We start from the raw sequence: 17,298 nt of genomic DNA, 5'->3' as shown, positions 1-17,298 counted from the left end.
CGGAACCCAAACCACCAAAAGAGAAAATCAGTCTTTTGCTGGTGGCATCTGACTCAGATGATGAAAATGAACATGCATCAGTCTGCACCGCTTTGGATCATTATCGAGCAGAACCCATCATCAGCATGGACACATCCTCTGGCATGGTGGTTGAAGCATGAAGGGACATAGGAATCTTTAGCGCATTTGGTATATAAGTATCTTGCAATGCCGGCTACAATAGTGCCATGCGAATGCCTTTTCTTGCTTTCAGGTAACATTGTAAACAAGAAGTGGGCAGCAGTATCTCCTGCAAATGTAAATAAACTTGTTTGTCTGAGCGACTGGCTAAACAAGAAGTAGGACTGAGTGGACTTGTAGGCTGTACAGTTTTACATTTTTATTTTTGAATGCAGGGTTTTTTTCTTACATAATTTTACATTTGTAAGTTCAACTTTCATGATAAAGAGATTGCATTACAATACTTGTATTAGGTGAATTGAAAAATAGTATTTCTTGCTTTTTACAGGGCGAATATTTGTAATTAAAAATAAAGTGAGCACTGTATACTTTGTATTCTGTGTTGTAACTGAAATCAATATATTTGAAAATGTAGAAAAGCATCCAAAAATACTTAAATAACTGGTATTCTATTGTTTAACAGCATGAATAATCGCGAGTAAATTTTTGTAATCGCTTTACAGCCCTTCTGATAATACTGTATATCTTTTTAATTACCTACATTATATTCATACTGCTTATCACATATCCTGGTAACAGTAGTAGATGCTGATTTTTTTTTCTAGCTATCAAACGTTCACATATTAAACTTATATTTATAGTTGGATGGGTTTATTGCACGAAACTGGGCCAGTCAGAAATCTGCTTTGGGAAGTGCCCTTGACCCGCTAGCTGATAAAATTCTTATCAGTGTCCTGTATGTCAGCCTCACTTGTGCAAGTCTTATTCCAGGTAAGATCATGTTAAATTCATGTATTTATATTTTTTTCATAAGTTAGTACTAAATAGTATGGAGAAGTGAACTTAATGAAAGAAGACACTTCTTACGTTGTCAATGAGGAAAACTAGTTTTAGCTTACAACAGTTTTGTCAATTGGGTTTTACTGTTGTCTGTTTAAAAGAAAGTTTAAAGAACTTTATTCAAATATAAAATCATAAAATTCTGACTTACTTTTAATTCTGTTGTGCTGTTGAGCACTTGAACAACTTTTGTCACTAGGTTCAGCTTCAGCAGTAGTTTGCTCTGTTTTTAACAAAGAATACTTTTATTGCACTTTCCACTCATAGAACTCACATTTTAAAAGAAAACATACGTCATACACAACTACATCAAACCACTGTTCTGAGACTGACATTTCTCACTTTATCAATCTCTATGCTAGACTCCAGTTTTCCAATCTGAAATGGGATGATTGGGGCCACCCTTGCCAATTAATTCAGATTTGTCTTGGCTGCTCTGGAGTTCATGCTTACTGGCAGTTATTGAAAATAGATGATGTTTCTGGAAGGTGGATGTGTTTCTCTCAACGGACAACAGGGGAACCAGTTCACCTCTGCCATCTGCATGGGTCTGACTGTGCAGGAAAGGTGCTGGTTGTAGGAAGCGCTGCAGGATAATGTAATGCTCTTCTGATACCATTAGATGTTGCCACTGAATGCTAAATCATAGATTTTTGCCCCCTACCCTCCCTCCTTAAATTTGCGTTGCTTTTTATTTAGATGGAAAAGACAAATGGTTTGTATTTTCTTTGTGTTAATGGGGATTGCACGTGTGAACATGTAGTGGTGGTGTATCATGGTGGACTTTGTCTATCTGCCGCTAAAAACCTGTTTAAATCAAATTTTTCAAATCCTGACTATTTCTTCTATAACTATATTTTGTTGATTTGTTTTTCAGTTCCACTGACTACTTTGATCATTTTGAGGGACATAGTGCTAATTGCTGCTGTTTTTTATGTGCGATACAAAACACTGTCCCCACCGGTAAGTGTGTGGCTGTAAAACAAATTGTGGATGGACATGAAATCAAATAGTTTTGGACTTTGAGTAGGTTTTCTGTTAGGATGTGTATTAGCAGGGGTAGGAAGCGGCAATTACTTAACAAACATATTTTCCAAAGCTTTGTTATGCAGTTTGATGTTGATCCAAAACTTAGGGGGAAATAGTGAAGATTTACCTGGGAAGAGAACAACGACATTACATGTTTCAGAGTAGCAGCCGTGTTAGTCTGTATTCGCAAAAAGAAAAGGAGTACTTGTGGCACCTTAGAGACTAACCAATTTATTTGAGCATAAGCTTTTTTGAGCTACAGCTGACTTCATCGGATGCATTCAGTGGAAAATACAGTGGGGAGATTTATATACACAGAGAACATGAAACAATGGGTGTACCCGTACATATGGTAATGAGAGTGATCAGGTAAGGTGAGCTATTACCAGCAGGAGAGCAGGGGAGGAGGGGGACTTTTTTGTAGTGATAATCAAGGTGGACCATTTCCAGCAGTTGACAAGAACTTCTGAGGAAGGGGAGTGGGGGGGTGGGGGGGATAAACATCGGAAAATAGTTTTACTTTGTGTAATGACCCATCCACTCCCAGTCTCTATTCAAGCCTAAGTTAATTGTATCCAGTTTGCAAATTAATTCCAATTCAGCAATTCTCTCGGTGGAGTCTGTTGTTGAAGTTTTTTTGTTGATGAATTGCGACTTTTAGGTCTGTAATCGAGTGACCAGAGAGATTGAAGTGTTCTCTGACTGGTTTATGAATGTTATAATTCTTGACATATGATTTGTGTCCATTTATTCTTTTACGTAGAGACTGTTCAGTTTGGCCAGTGTACATGGCAGAGGGGCATTGTTGTCACATGATGGCATATATCACATTGGTAGATGTGCAGGTGAACGAGCCTCTGATTGTGTGGCTGATGTGATTAGGCCCTATGATGGTGTCCCCTGAATAGATATGTGGACACAGTTGGCAAGGGGCTTTGTTGCAAGGATAGGTTCCTGGGTTAGTGGTTCTGTTGTGTGGTATCTGGTTGCTGGTGAGTATTTGCTTCAGGTTGGGGGGCTGTCTGTAAGCAAGGACTGGCTTACAGACTCCAACGAGAGACTGCTGAATTGGAATTAATTTGCAAACTGGATACAATTAACTTAGACTTGAATAGAGACTGGGAGTGGATGGGTCATTACAAAAAGTAAAACTATTTCCACATGTTTATTCCCCCTTCCCCCCGCACTGTTCCTCAGACGTTCTTGTCAACTGCTGGAAATGGCCCACCTTGATTATCACTACAAAAGGTTTTCTTCTACCCACCTCCCTCCGCTGTCCTGCTGGTAATAGCTCATCTTAAGTGATCACTCTCCTTACAGTGTGTATGGGTACACCCATTGTTTCATGTTCTCTGTGTATATAAATCTCCCCACTGTATTTTCCACTGAATGCATCTGATGAAGTGAGCTGTAGCTCACGAAAGCTTATGCTCAAATAAATTGGTTAGTCTCTAAAGTGCCACAAGTCCTCCTTTTCTTTTTGCGAACAACATTACATATGAGACTATGAAATTTAGGAGATCATAAACTAGTATTTTACAAAATGAAATCCATCAATTATCAGGGCATAAAAGCAAGGTTCCATCACTTCACTAATTATTAAGTAACACTTTTATTGTCTCACTTGTACTGTTATATTTCAGTTTAATGTTTTACATAATTTTTTTAAATGTCAATTTTATCAAAGAGTAGATTAGTGTAACTGTTTCTCCAGTGTTGAGTGATTTTCTGTAGTGTGTTCTTTGTGGAGATTTGTTTCAAACACACACATTAAACATAAACAACCTTTATCTTCCTTTCACAGAGAACGCTTAGTAGATATTTCAACCCCTGTTATGCTACTGCCCAGTTAAAACCAACTTTCATCAGCAAGGTAAAGGTGATCATTTATTATAAATACCTGTTTCTTCAGCATCCAGGAGCCTTCACCATTCTGAAGCACTATTAATTTTCGGACTGCTTTCTTCGGCAGCACTTAATACTGACAAATTCTTATATAGGGCTTTATTCCACAAAGTCCTGAGTCCTCTGGGTGTGATCCAGCAAAGCACATGTTTAATTATAAGCGCATAAGTTGTCCAATTAACAAACTAAACGTGCAGCAACTATATCTCAAAGCTTGTATTTTGCCTGGTTTTCCATATATTGGCTAAGGTTATTAATAACCTCTTAAGTAATGTGAAGGACATTAATATGGTAAAGTTCTATTTCAGTACAGCGATAACTTATATTTAATTTTTACCAGATGAACACAGCAGTTCAGCTAATCTTGGTGGCAGCTTCTTTAGCGGCTCCTGTTTTCGATTACGTAGATAGCATATATCTACAGATTTTATGGTAAGTTACATTTTTTATTTTTTGTGATATCTGTAATGTACTTATAAAGAAACTAGCAATTCCGATTGAATTAAAAAGTAAAATTCATGGAACAGAAGGGTGTGCCTCAGTAAGCCTAAATTAGGTTACAGACTTGTATGGTTGAACTCTTCCAGATGACGTTTTCTTTTTGGCTGAAACAGAACCAAGCAATATATCAGTGCTTAATTTGTTATGAGAGAAATAGCTAAACACATGAGGAAGCCAGTCAAAACCCAAGGATGAAAGTTAAGAAACTAAAGTCTTCCAAATCAGCATGAAGGCATCACAGAAGGTATGCACATCCCTAAATTAAAATACATACATAAGTGTGGAAAGGTCAGGAAAAATCTGATACTGTTAAATGGAAAGTTATGGCATTTATTCCAGTTAAAAGGGTTTCATTGCTAAAATTGCAGCACAAGTGATGCCAGTAGAAATGGACAAACTATGGCAGGTAAAACAAAGTAGAAATTAACCAATTTGAAGAGCAGATAACTTTTTAAAAGAGAAGTTCTTTAAGTATCTCTGAAATAAGATGCTTGAGGGAGTCAGTCATGTCTGCTAGGTTACCAGGGAGTATAGGTGCAATCTATGAGAAAAAGAACACAATGGTTTATTTCCATCAGTCTTTCCTTGATAAGCTGTTGTTACAGTTCAGGGGAACTGCACCTGTATTTTCCCTGCATAGACCCTCAAGGGAACCCCCTCTAGGTGCTTAGCTCCTCAGCCATCACCTCTTTTTGGCAGAGATCCTTTTTTTTTTTTTTTCCAGGCTGCAAAGTTCCCTGTACTCTGTACTCTGATATTACCAGCAAGCCAGATTGCCTAAACACACCAGTGTCTTTGTTTTCTCTCCGAAGGTTTACGAACAGTATAATTGCCAGCAGTTACAAGTTACCACACAGCTCTTTAGCAGCAAGCACATTTATTCTTAAGGTGAAAGCATTACAGAGAAAACATTACAGAGAAACCATAAAAAACAATTATAGTCCTTATGCACATGCTAAAAGCTCATAAAAAGTTACTTATCAATCTTATAGGGCCTCGGTAGGCCAAAAGCCTTTCAAGCTTTCCCAGGAAGAATTGGGACTCCCCTTGGACAGTTTGCTGCATCAGAAAGAAGGCCCTAAGTCAGTTTAAACTCAGGCTGGTCATCCCAAAGTCCTTTCTTTGTCAGTTGGTCTCTGGTGAATCCATTTTGAACTAGTGTATATGAGCCTTTCTAGGTGGTGTGGTACTTCTCCGGAGGTATTACAACCTTAGTGAATTTGCCTAATCATCCCTACTGTTCTTTGTTCCTGGAGGAGCTGTGGTTTCCCTTCTCTGTGAAATTGCATACAGTCCCTGCCCCACGATACATAAACTTAATATAGCAAGATCTCCCAAAGATATTGCAGGAAATTGCCAAGTCTGTCACAGCTATTTTCAGGTATAAAGGTGAGAGACTGTCCATTTAGGATGTTTAGAAAAAATTTATAATTTAAATTGCGACAGGTGATCAGACTAGATGGTATTTTTCCATGAATTCTAAAGGAACTTACTATAAGAATGAAGTGGCTGAGCAGTTAATAGAAATACACAATCTGCTATTAGTTAGGAACTATACTAAAGAATTGATAGATCCAGTATACCTATTTTTAAAAAGGTTCTGAGGAATTAGAGACCTTTATTTCAATAACCAGGTAAATACTTTGAAAAATATACTTATTAAAAGCTGATATTATATGGAAACAAACTGGGATAGCTTCTGTAAAAGGCATTTTTGCTCTCACATATTAGGATTCTTTAAAAGTTAACAGAACAGTGAATAAAGGAGAACTAGTAGATATCACTTAACGGGATTTTTTTTAAAAGGTCTCACAAGAGGCCATTCACATGGCCTCTAAGCGAACTATAGAAACAAATTAGATTATACTAGTTTTCAGAATAGAGATTTGACTGTTGCTTGTGTAGCCATCATCAGAGTGCAATTGATTGAAATTGTAGCATTATGTGTATTTTAAGATGTAGCAAGCAAGAATTATTATCTTGATTTTAGTTTGTTTTCTTGGGGGGGCGGGGGTTTGTTAGTAGTCGTCATGCATATATTTAAAAACAAGCAAACAAAAACCTCTTGGAAGTAGTGTCAGCCAGTTCTCAAGTTGGTGAACACTGTGCATACTGCAGATACACTGAGCCAGATTCGTCCCCCACTTTTCTGTCACAAGTATAACTGGATTAAGAATTCAGCCCAGTACATGATGAATTCTGTGGTGAAGCAGACTATTGAACAAGGAAGCTTGCTTATGTGAATACGCTTTGCTTTGCAGTGAGGTTCAGTTTTGAATATGATATTTGTTGTTTACAATCAAAGTTAGTCATTAAAATGAGAAGGGGAGGGTGAGAATTTTCTTAATCACACTTTCTTCAGCCTTTGACCTCAGTCTCTGTGACTAGCATAGGAAGTCCCATAATATACACACTCAGATTGTAGCAAAGAATAGAGAAACCATTTAAAATACAGCTTGGGGCATTATTCAAATATTTAGGCACAAAGAAACTAATTTATATTAACCATTTTCCCCCCAAAGGTGCATTACAGCTTTCACAACAGCAACGTCTGCATACAGTTATTATCATTATGGTCGGAAAACAGTCCAGGTAATAAACAACAAATGAAGTGTTATAGAAAGGACCATCTCATCACATCACTGTTTTCTATACTGTAAAGGACAATATAACTGGCCTATGAATAAGAACTCACTGTTTTTCCTTAGGACAGTTTTTTCAATTCAAACCATGTCATCACAATTGGACTGATATGAAGTAAAAGTGAAGTCTGATCATGTACTGTAAATGTATTGAATTTTCAATGTATTTTTGAAAGTTATAAATAAAAATATAATTGTTAAAAAAAATCACAATGTTCTTAAAGGCACTTTTAAGTCACCAGTAGCTGTCCTGCATTTTGAATCTTGTATCTCTTTTTATATTGCTTTTCAGAAGCTAAAGTTTGCATGCTTCATGCAGAATTGGATCGTATATTAGATTCTAATAATGTGCTGACGAAGCTCCCTTTTCTTCTCAGATCTAGTACACATGGAGTTATAAAGACAAACTGTGGTATACTGTCACGAGACAGAATCACTTATTAGGATTTACTAAATATTATAGTTTGCTGCAAAGGAAAGCATTAAATCACTAGGGAATGATACCTTCAGAAATGTAAAAAGAACAGGAGGACTTGTGGCACCTTAGAGGCTAACCAGTTTATTTGAGCATAAGCTTTCGTGAGCTACAGCAAAGTGAGCCTCTTTTCCCTCAAGTTTTTAAATTTTCATTGTGATATGAATAATACAGTCCATACAGTATTTCAGAGTTATTCTCTTCAGTAAAAATACCAAGATCACTATCTGTCCCCAGAGAGAAGGTTCTAGTGACATTAGGGCTCATGGTGTAGTGTCACAGATGTAGATAAATCGAGTTCTTAAATAGAAGCGTGTTTCTAGTACTGCTACTTGGTAGTGGTTGAGAAACCAAGGCACTGAACTTCCTGTGTGAGCTATGCTGTGCTATTTTAAAACCTGCTTGGTCACTTTGAGATCATCTTGGAGCAGAAATGTCAGCGTAAATAGAACTGAGAAAAATCAAGGCATTTTAAATGCTTTTCCAAATCACTGGATTAATTAGAAACTGTTAAAGCTGCATATTTTGTGCATGATTCTCCTATATCTTTGACTGCGTTGTTCATCAGGGATTACTATGATCTCAATTTACCACCCGTGATCAAAGAATAGGGCAAAACTATTTAAAGTTACAGAATTAAATGCCTGTTCCTTGCTTATACTCTGATAGCCACAAAAAGTATAAGACAAGAGATTTCATATTAACAGTAATGAAATCTACTTATTAAATACTTTGGCGCCAGATATGGTGTGTTTTGCATGTAGTAGCAAAGAATTGAGGTGTCAGGAGGTAAAGTAACTGAAAAATAGTTGGACTATGGTGCTCTATCACCAAAAGTGAATTTATTAGATAATGATTTTGGGGGGGTGTAGTTGTAGGTGTGTATATAAAACATTTAAATTTTTTATCTTTTAACTTGTATAGAAATGGTACACAGACAATGTTTAATTTTTATTCAGTACCTGTCTCTTAGCTTTCACCATATACAGCAGTCCAGATCTGTCTTATATGCAATGGAAGGATAAATGTAAAGCAAATCATATAAAATGTTTTTTCTTAATATACATGTTTAGTTAATTGGGAGTATGGTATTTCTTCAGGAACACAATTTTAAAATGGAGAGATGACAAAGTCCATTCAGGTTATTCCTTTTTTTTGTTCATTACCACCATCTCAAATATAGTGAGGTACACCTGAATATGTTGTTCTGGTAGGGAATGGCAAAGTGTTGAGGCTATTGAAGGATCATGTCAGCATGCAGGTGCCTCAGCACATTTATGAATAAAATGGCTACACCGTTTCATGACTTGTCTTTGTACTTAGCTTATTGTACAGTTACTTGGAGTTGTGTGTCCAAGGTATTTATATTAAATGAAGTAGTTAAACAGTGCAGAGCTGTTGGCTGTTTTTAGCATATGCATTAGTTGCTCCTTCTGTCCTCATTGGTTTATTCTGGATATTAACTGCTTCTAATAAAACATAGGTAAGGTACAGAAATGATACTCCATCTTACCCATGAGAACAATCATCGACTCTGCATCCCAGCTCATTGTTGTGCAAAAATAATGAGCTTGGGCCATACATCTGAAAAGCAACTGAGTTCAAATGGCTGTATTTGTCAGGGTGAAATCTGTCCTTATTGGTACATTCTGCAAGTGAAGAGTCTGAACAAATAGTGACCCCCTACAGTGGCACAGTTATAGGCTACATTTCCATGTTGCACGGTGGTGAAAAACAGTTTAATGCTGCCTGGGTTTGTTTTAAGTTCACTCTTTTCATGAGAGATTGGATTGACAGGGGGAAATAGTTTAAACTCTCCCTGCAGACAAGTAGTTATTTAGGTCTTGATGCTGCATGTTTTTGGAACAAGTAGAGCCAACATCAGCCTAATCTATAAAGAATTGTTAGTGTGGAACAGATTTAAAAAAATTAAACTTTAAAGATAGTAGAAAACCTTAGTTTGCAGGTTTTTAAATTTTCCATTTTGCTGATTCCTGAAAAAATTAAAATTATGATTCATGCTTCCTTTCTATATCATAGATGCAAAAGAGCACAATCCCTATTTTTCTATTTGCAGGTCACCTTTAATATAGGTTTGGTTTATGGAAAGTTAATGAGGATAACTGACCTCAGTGACTCAGAGTGGTATAAAAGGTATTCTCCAAGGCATAGGGTAGTTATCAAAAATTGGTGCCAAGCATTAACTGCAGCTGGAGTGGAGCAGGAGAGAAAAAATTGGGACCCAAAGTGGTGGCAGGCACTAGTAAATATATTAATGCTTGTGATACAGAATGAAAACCCAACAATCTTGACATCAGAGCACATGTTAGTGTACCAGAATAAAAATGATACTTTATTGTATGCTCCAAAAGAGATGGGCTTCGCAGATTATATTCATACAGCACCCCTGATATATAGCCACCTCTAGGATGAAGGGCTGTTAATTAACACTTGCAATCCTGAACAACACGCATGGGAGAGAAATACTTGGTCAAGACAGAAGGATAACTACAGTCTCTTGTGAACAGGGCCTTGGGTGATTTAAGGCTGAGATTTTCAAAGCTTCTTAAGTGAATTTAGATGCCCAATTCCTATGTAAATTCAATTAATTGGAATCTAAATCCCTTAGGTATCTTGGAAAATCTCATCCTAAATGTCCACTGGAGTGGACAGGATCTCAGTTTTTAAGGACTTGTCTCAACCTCTACCCACGCTAGGTTGCACTGATACTCAGTTATCTCCCTCAGTATAATAATGACAGTCCCAGTCAACCTCAATATCACTAGTCTACTAACTTTGTAGATCAATCCAAGGCTTTGATCATTTAACATGGTACTAACTTGCTTGTTTTGTTCTTTTGATGGTGGAATGATTGAGACCCATGTTATAAATGCAGCCATTTACTTTCATTTTGGAGACTCCATACAATATTCTTTCTATTATTTGTATTGTGATAGCACCTCGGAGCCGCATTCATGGACCAGAACCCTCCACTGTGCTAGGCGCTGTACAAACATGGAACAGAAAGACTGTCCTTGCCCCAAGGAGCTTATAATATACTTTTTTTTTAATTCATTAAATCTTTACATCTTGTTCTTAAGGGGCTAGATCCTGAGTGGTGCTGCACATTTGCCATTCCCACTGCGTTGGCTGGCATTGTGGGTGTGTGGCCCCTCTCAATCGAGGACCGCAAGAGCGTTCCCACCCTTCATTTTCAATCATTTGTTTTTCAATTGCATTTTTCTATTGAGTTCAAACCATCTCCAACTGCAAAAATCTCAGAGTTTACACTCATGCCCTTTTGCCCCTGTACAAACCCTCACTTACAGCTATGTATGTTCTGTATTGAGAGGAGCATGCTGTAGTGGAATAATAAGATGGAAGCAAAACCAGCATCGCAGCATCTTAACACACAAAACACTACCTAGGCTATTTAAAGGTGATCTGCAAAAGTTTTTTTAAAATGGGCTTGTGGTCATTTTTGTTTCTTTATAGCATATAAAGGACTGACGGTTTTTTTTTCTTGTTGCTCTTTTTTTCTGCTTCTATGAGGGATGTAAAAGTCTGGTGAGCGCTAGTTTTGCTGGAAGACCTGTACAGGTACACCGCAGCTGTAACGTTCACTTCAGGTAAATGTACACAAGTGTACTCTGCTAGAGTCTAATAACAACAGTGTGGCCATGGCAGCATGGCTCAGTCTAGTTACCCAAGTACAATCCCAACTGAGCCCCTGTTGCCCCAGCCAGCTATTTTGTAGACCTAGTCCCAGGGACATGCACTAATAAGGCAGGATGGTGACACTTTCAAGAAAAGTGTTTGGGGCTGAGTAGGTATTTAAACAAAAAACCCAAAGGTCCACATTTCCAATCCTGGGTGCCTAAAGGTAGGCTCTTAAATCCACAGCGAGGCTCCTAAGTAAGGTAGACTGATTTTCAAAGGTGCAAGTGGATTTGTGTGTGTACAGCTTTTCTGATAAAGAGGGCATTGCTATTTAGGCACCTAAATAGGGCTGTGGACTTTGAGCCATCTTTTTTAATGGTCTTTAAGTGCTTAATGATGCAGATAGGGGCCTACAGGGATTTTCAAAAGCTATCGGCGCCTTTAGGCACCTAAAGACCTTTTTTAAAAAAAAATCTAGCCATTCCTCTTGGTAATTTCCCCATCTGTACAAGGGGGATAGTGATATGATAGATGTTTTTCCACCTGAAATTAGGGGCTTGATGCAGGAATGACGGGACAAAATTCTGTGGTCACTGTTTTGTAGGAGGCTTGATTAGATGATCATACTGGTCCCTTCTGGTTTTAAAATCTATAAACCCTTGTGCCTTTGTAAAACACTGATATCTACCTCTGAAAGGCACTGTATACATGCTAGGTATTATTTTTATCAGGGCTTTCTGGGTGCTTCAACATCATGTTAGATTAGATTAGAGAAGCACTATAGCCAAGGAACTTCAGGACTATGCCTCTTCCTCTTTCCACATCAGGTTGTGCCACCCCTATCCCCCTCATCCCTCCCCCCCCACTTCATTTTAAAATCATCCTCATTGGGACCTCCCACTCAGCTGCCAGAAAATAATTCTACATTATAATAAAAAGGGAAACTTCACCCCAAACACAGATCGTTGGAAATGGAAAATAGAGATCTCAGAAACAGGCCAGGTGGTGTCCCGTTGTAACAAAACAAAGCATTTGGAGCCACAGGTGTGCCTGGTGTAATTTCATTGGAATTACAACTGGGATGAAGTCAACCCTCTGAGGAGCTCCTAACCAAGTGAGCAGCTGGATTCCACTTAGATGTGTTGCTGTAAGATGTTGACAAAGCTACCTGGGACTAATTACATGGCTGCAGTTTTAAGGGGTAATCAAATGCTGGGTTTTTATAAGAGATGAGGTGTGTGCCATATTGCTCAGCGTGAGGCTTTTTACATTTCTGATACAGGCACACAGACAATACGATGGTGGTGATTAGGAAGACCCCACTTGCTAGGGACAAGACCGCAAAGATGGATTTATAGCTGTGTTTTGTTGTAAACTGGGTGCATGGATTGCCCAAAATCTTCTCACTCATCGTCTGGCTCGATCCTGCTTTGTTAGAAGCAATCACGCACACCCAATAGGTGGTGTCTGGTGACAGTTTGTACAATGTGTACTGCCTCGCTGTGGGATAGATCTCACCCACCAGGGTCTGGGTCTTCTCGCTGCCTTTTGCGTGATATGCAAGCTGATAAGTATCAACGACTGAACTGGGGGCACACCAGTGGATCTGTGCTGATGTGTCTGTCATTTCAGATACTTCTCTGAGTCTTGGTGGATCCGGAACAGTGTCTTCTCCAGACACTCCAGGACACAGACATGGGGACAACCTCTGAAGTTCAGAGCATGGCTTCTGGAGGTGGCGGCAGGGGTCGTAGTCACAAGAGATTATTATCAGTTGAACTGTGGTTTCCTTTGGTTGATCATCATCGTAATAGTCATCTACATAATCCACTTGTATTACAGCATGGGTAGGATTTGGAATAGGGTTTGCCTTTGTGGGGTTTTGCGGCCGTTGATCTGTCTGAGATGGACTTACTATGCCAGGAAAAAGAGGAGAGTTTGTCCCTGTTGGTCCTGTCGCTTCAGTGGAAGTGTTATTAGTAGATTCGTAGAATGTTTCCTCTTGGTGGAACAGAGCAGTAGTCGTTGTGGCATTTCTCCTCAATGGATCTGTTTTGATTGTACTCACAGTGCTTTGCTGAGTTAAGGAGTCGCTATAAAGCTTTCCCAGAATTGTTGAAGAGGTGGCTGCTGTTCCTTCAGTAGTGGGATTGGTAGTAGATTTGGAAAAAACGTCCACACTTGTGGGATCATTCTTCATCTGAGCTGTTTGCGTCATACTTACCATGTTTCGTGGCACCAAGGAGTTGCTGTAAAGTTCTTCGGCAAATGGAGTAGAGTCCATCGTTGCTGCCACAGTAGTGGAATCGATAATGGGAAGGTTGGAAGAGTCTTCTGTGGGAGGAGGAGTGTTTGATGTGGGGAATGTGGTGTTTCTCTTGGCCTGGCATTCGTCATAGAGTTGTAACAGCGAAAGAGACGATGAGGATGAAGGCATCTCTCCGTCTTCTGGGGCTGTGTTGCAAATGGTGTCAGATGCCCTGCAGGATGAAGCAAACAAATTAGAAATGACATAACAGTTATAGGATGGCACCCTCAGTATCTATGAAATGTATCAGGTAGTGAGCTGCTAATGCCAATCAGAAACCTGTTCTCTCACATGAAATCTGGGGCCAAAGCCAAGCAGAGTCTTGACTACAGTTCTGCACTTTCAGGCTTATTTTCCTCACCATATGACCAACTTGGCTGCATACATTTTGCAAGGGGCAGCAAGTATCCCCCAACTGGGAAGGCCACGGGTCTGATTCAGTAAGGTGCAGTGGAAGTTGAAGGCACAATACACAAAGCATTACGCGCCAAAACCATGTTTGAGTAATGCCTCTCCCAGTCTGACAGCAGGGGGCAGTGTAGAGTGATGTGTAGTTACTTCCAAAGTATTCTTGGTCCCTGCTGGCTTAGGAATCAGAGCTCGCAATTTGACTGCAGATCTCCAGGGCACAATGTCATTAAGGCCACTGAGCTAGCTTACATTTTATCTGTACTCGCAGTAATGTACTAATGGGGGAGGCAGAGAATAAATTATCAGTAGATGCCATTATTTTATAGTTCTGCTTGTGTTAACAGCACAGTGCTGCTTTCAAATATAATTAGTCCATACTTAATTCTTGAAGGAAACTTTATTTTAGATGTCTGTCCCTTGAGGAACAGATGGTGATTCCGAATAATATTGGTGGGGTTTGTATTTCAACAGGAAAACTACACCATCCATGCACAACTTGTAGCAAAAATTGAAGTAAACAGGCTCAGGATAATCCTTATACTGACTCCTACATTCCTGTTGTGTGAGTAATATGCTGCTGACAGGTCATTTACCTTTGCAGTACAACTCTCTTCGGATCAGAAAGTAGCCAGGAAAGTCCACAGTTGCACTCTAAAGGATTTCCATACAGGTTGATGCTGATGCTACCTGATGAGTTGATATTCCAAGGATTAAAGGAACTCAGGTTACAGCTAGGAGATGAAAATTTTGAGAATCTTTAGCAAGTGTCCGCTAAGGAGTCTGCATAAGGGATGACATGCAACCTTCTTTGCTCCCTGGGGAGGCAGTAATCTGTTCCTGGCTCATAGCAGATTACTAATCCCCCCCGCAGGAAAACCAAGTTAATTCTCACGTATCACCCTCATGTATCATCACGTTCACCCCAATTTAGATTCATTCTCTGCAGCAAATTTATGTTAAAGGCATAACCAGAATGCAGTAGGAACGGCAGCAGGAAAAGAAAAGAACCCTGCACCCAGCAACTCTGCTTTGGTAAAGTTTGTCTTATCCCTGAACCCTTGCATTCATCTTGGCTTTCATTTCATCCTACACCTCTTCTCCTGCCCTGTGGTCCTCCTAATTCACTCTCCAGCCTCCTTTCAACCCTTTCACGCCATTTTTGGAATAGCTTCAGTTTCTGCATGCCAACCATCCACCTTATGTTGACTCATGGGTAGAGTCCTTCAAATCTGCAGATATCCGCTATATATCCACAGACCATGCTTGTGGATCGCGGATCAGATGCGGATACAAATTTTGTATCTGTGCAGGGCTCTAGTCATTGGTACAGTGTTACCAGCTGTGTAATGATATTTGATGTTTTTCTGAAAGCTCTAGCTCCTGGAATCCAGGGAACAATTTGAGAATTTCAGCATTCATTTAAAAAAAAAAAAAAAAGGTAAGTTTTGAGCCCTCATAGTTGCAGAGAAAAGCTTGAAAATGTGACCTGAGTGCACATGACAGGGTCAGAAATCAGAAGGCAAAGGAAAAGCACCCCACATTTATTGTTGTTTTAAAAATCTCTGGATTTTTAAGCCAATCTATGATTTTTAAGCATTACTCCTGATTTTCGAACTTGGGGATAGCAACATTGCTGTTGTCTCTGCACCTTCTTGTGCCTGAATTGTCCTGTGCTTTTTCCTTCCGAGTTAGACCTGAGTTCTGTGAACAGGGAGGCCGCCTTTGCCCATCTTCTGTACCAGCGCTGCGTGAATTCTGTACCCAAATCCAGCAGTGTAGCTGAGAGCAGAGTTTGATCTTTTCTTTGTTCACTACCACTTAGACTTGTGGTCTGTCCTCTGTTCACGAATCCAGTGCCCTGTTTGTTCATTTTCTGCTGCATTCATATTCCTGGCTGGTGGCTTAAAGGATTTTCCACAATATCCTCTAAATCCTTTCCTAATCAGTCCTGACTGCTCTATTTGCAATATACTTGCTGTTCTGGTACATTGCCTTCACTGTTCATGTTACACCTTTATCTACATTAACTACTTCATAACTGTGTAACCCATGGTATGTGATGCAAAATACATCCTTAGCTCTGTATCCTTCCCTGAAAGAATCACAGAGTTGCTTTCTCCTAACACAGAACAAGAAATTCTCCAAGAAGCAATAACTACTGTCTCTCTCTGCTGCATTGCAGTTTCTGCCTAGAACTCCTCCTGCCTGGCTTCCTGATGGAGGTTTAAAGAAACAGTACAACACCTGTACACCATCCATAAATGGAGCACTGCGGCTATTCCAGTGGAACATTGGTACTTTCCGAGATTGGTATGAGGGTCTGTTGCAACACGGGTTACCATGGACACCAGCAGTGAGGTACAGACCAACATAGTCTAGTGAATTGTGGGAGTAGACACAATAGCCAGCTGCTTCTGCTAGTGACCCAGTGTTGACTTTTTGGCCAAGCTCCAGCATTGCCAACTCTCATGAATTTTATCACGAGTCTCGCCATATTTGGTGTTTCTTACCTCAAACCCCAGCACCAGAAGTTTCTCACCGCTGTGGTTGCAGGAACAAGCACTTGAAAACATGACCCGAATTGAACCCCAAAAGCTCAAAAACCAGAAGGCAAAGCAAAGAGCTACCCCCCCCCCCACACTTACTATTTTTTAAAGCAATCTCGTGATTTTTAAGCCAATCTCCTGATTTTGGAGGGCCCAGCTCATGATTTTTGAAGGCGTGGGGTTGGCAGTGCAGAAGTAACTTGAAATCAATGTGAGTTAAGGAATTTACCCCAGGATGCTTCCGTCTCCACAGCTAATGGCGCTAATGATACTTCCCTGTCGCACAGGGATGATGAGAGGGTTAGTTAGTTACATCTGCAAGGTGCCCTGAAGATGTAACTTACGATGAAAATACTTTCCCTTTCTCCCTCTCCCTAAAACATCGCATGTCCCACTGCAGTTTTCCTTGCTATTTGCTATTGGTCGAATGCCTGGCATGAGAATTTTGGATACTGATCTACAGGATACACAAAGCGGCTCCAAGCTGTCGCTTGGGGGACCCTGCTCTTAGTCTTATGCAGTGTCACACGTTACTATTACATTCCACAGCTTCCTCTCTTGAGCCAGCTCCCCCTCGGCACTTGCCTTTCACACCTGTCTGCCCTGAATCCAGTGTTTAACAATTAACCTTCATTATTTTAATTAAATCTTCTTAGGAAAGCTAAGGGTATAACACGGTGTTTCCCTTCTCCACCATCCATTGCAGAGAGAAGCTGCCAGAGCTTCAACATGACAGCAGTTAGGTCAACCCTCCTTATCCTGGTCCGCTGTCTCGAATATCCTATCCAAACTGTGTTTGCT

At 39.7% G+C, this 17,298-nt stretch overlaps 2 protein-coding genes and 1 long non-coding RNA gene across 5 annotated transcripts in view; 2 read left to right on the top strand and 1 right to left on the bottom strand.

The window, feature by feature from the left end:
- Positions 1–8,878, top strand: part of MCM8 (minichromosome maintenance 8 homologous recombination repair factor) — a 43,245-nt gene extending 34,367 nt beyond the window's left edge. For both annotated transcript variants that reach the window (XM_084622519.1, XM_084622518.1), the window contains 5 exons: positions 822–951; positions 1,898–1,983; positions 3,854–3,922; positions 4,295–4,386; positions 6,978–8,878. In XM_084622519.1, the coding sequence (XP_084478645.1) occupies positions 822–951; positions 1,898–1,983; positions 3,854–3,922; positions 4,295–4,386; positions 6,978–7,065 (465 nt within the window). In that variant the 3' untranslated portion in view covers positions 7,066–8,878. The remainder of the gene's footprint in view (positions 1–821; positions 952–1,897; positions 1,984–3,853; positions 3,923–4,294; positions 4,387–6,977) is intronic.
- LRRN4 (leucine rich repeat neuronal 4) overlaps positions 6,977–17,298 on the bottom strand; it is an 18,424-nt gene continuing 8,102 nt past the window's right edge. For both annotated transcript variants that reach the window (XM_084622521.1, XM_084622520.1), the window contains 2 exons: positions 14,545–14,682; positions 6,977–13,712 (listed from right to left, as the gene is read on the bottom strand). In XM_084622521.1, the coding sequence (XP_084478647.1) occupies positions 12,407–13,712; positions 14,545–14,682 (1,444 nt within the window). In that variant the 3' untranslated portion in view covers positions 6,977–12,406. The remainder of the gene's footprint in view (positions 13,713–14,544; positions 14,683–17,298) is intronic.
- LOC311517574 overlaps positions 15,416–17,298 on the top strand; it is a 26,848-nt gene continuing 24,965 nt past the window's right edge. Inside the window, exon 1 of the long non-coding RNA XR_014710734.1 lies at positions 15,416–16,309. This is a non-coding gene — a long non-coding RNA (uncharacterized lncRNA). The remainder of the gene's footprint in view (positions 16,310–17,298) is intronic.

This window comes from Lepidochelys olivacea (genome assembly GCF_965140295.1).
Source record: "Lepidochelys olivacea isolate rLepOli2 genome assembly, chromosome: 3".
NCBI classification, from domain to species: Eukaryota; Metazoa; Chordata; order Testudines; family Cheloniidae; genus Lepidochelys; species Lepidochelys olivacea.
The sequence above is the reverse complement of the archived record's forward strand: the minus strand, read 5'-3'. Positions and strand labels throughout refer to the sequence as shown.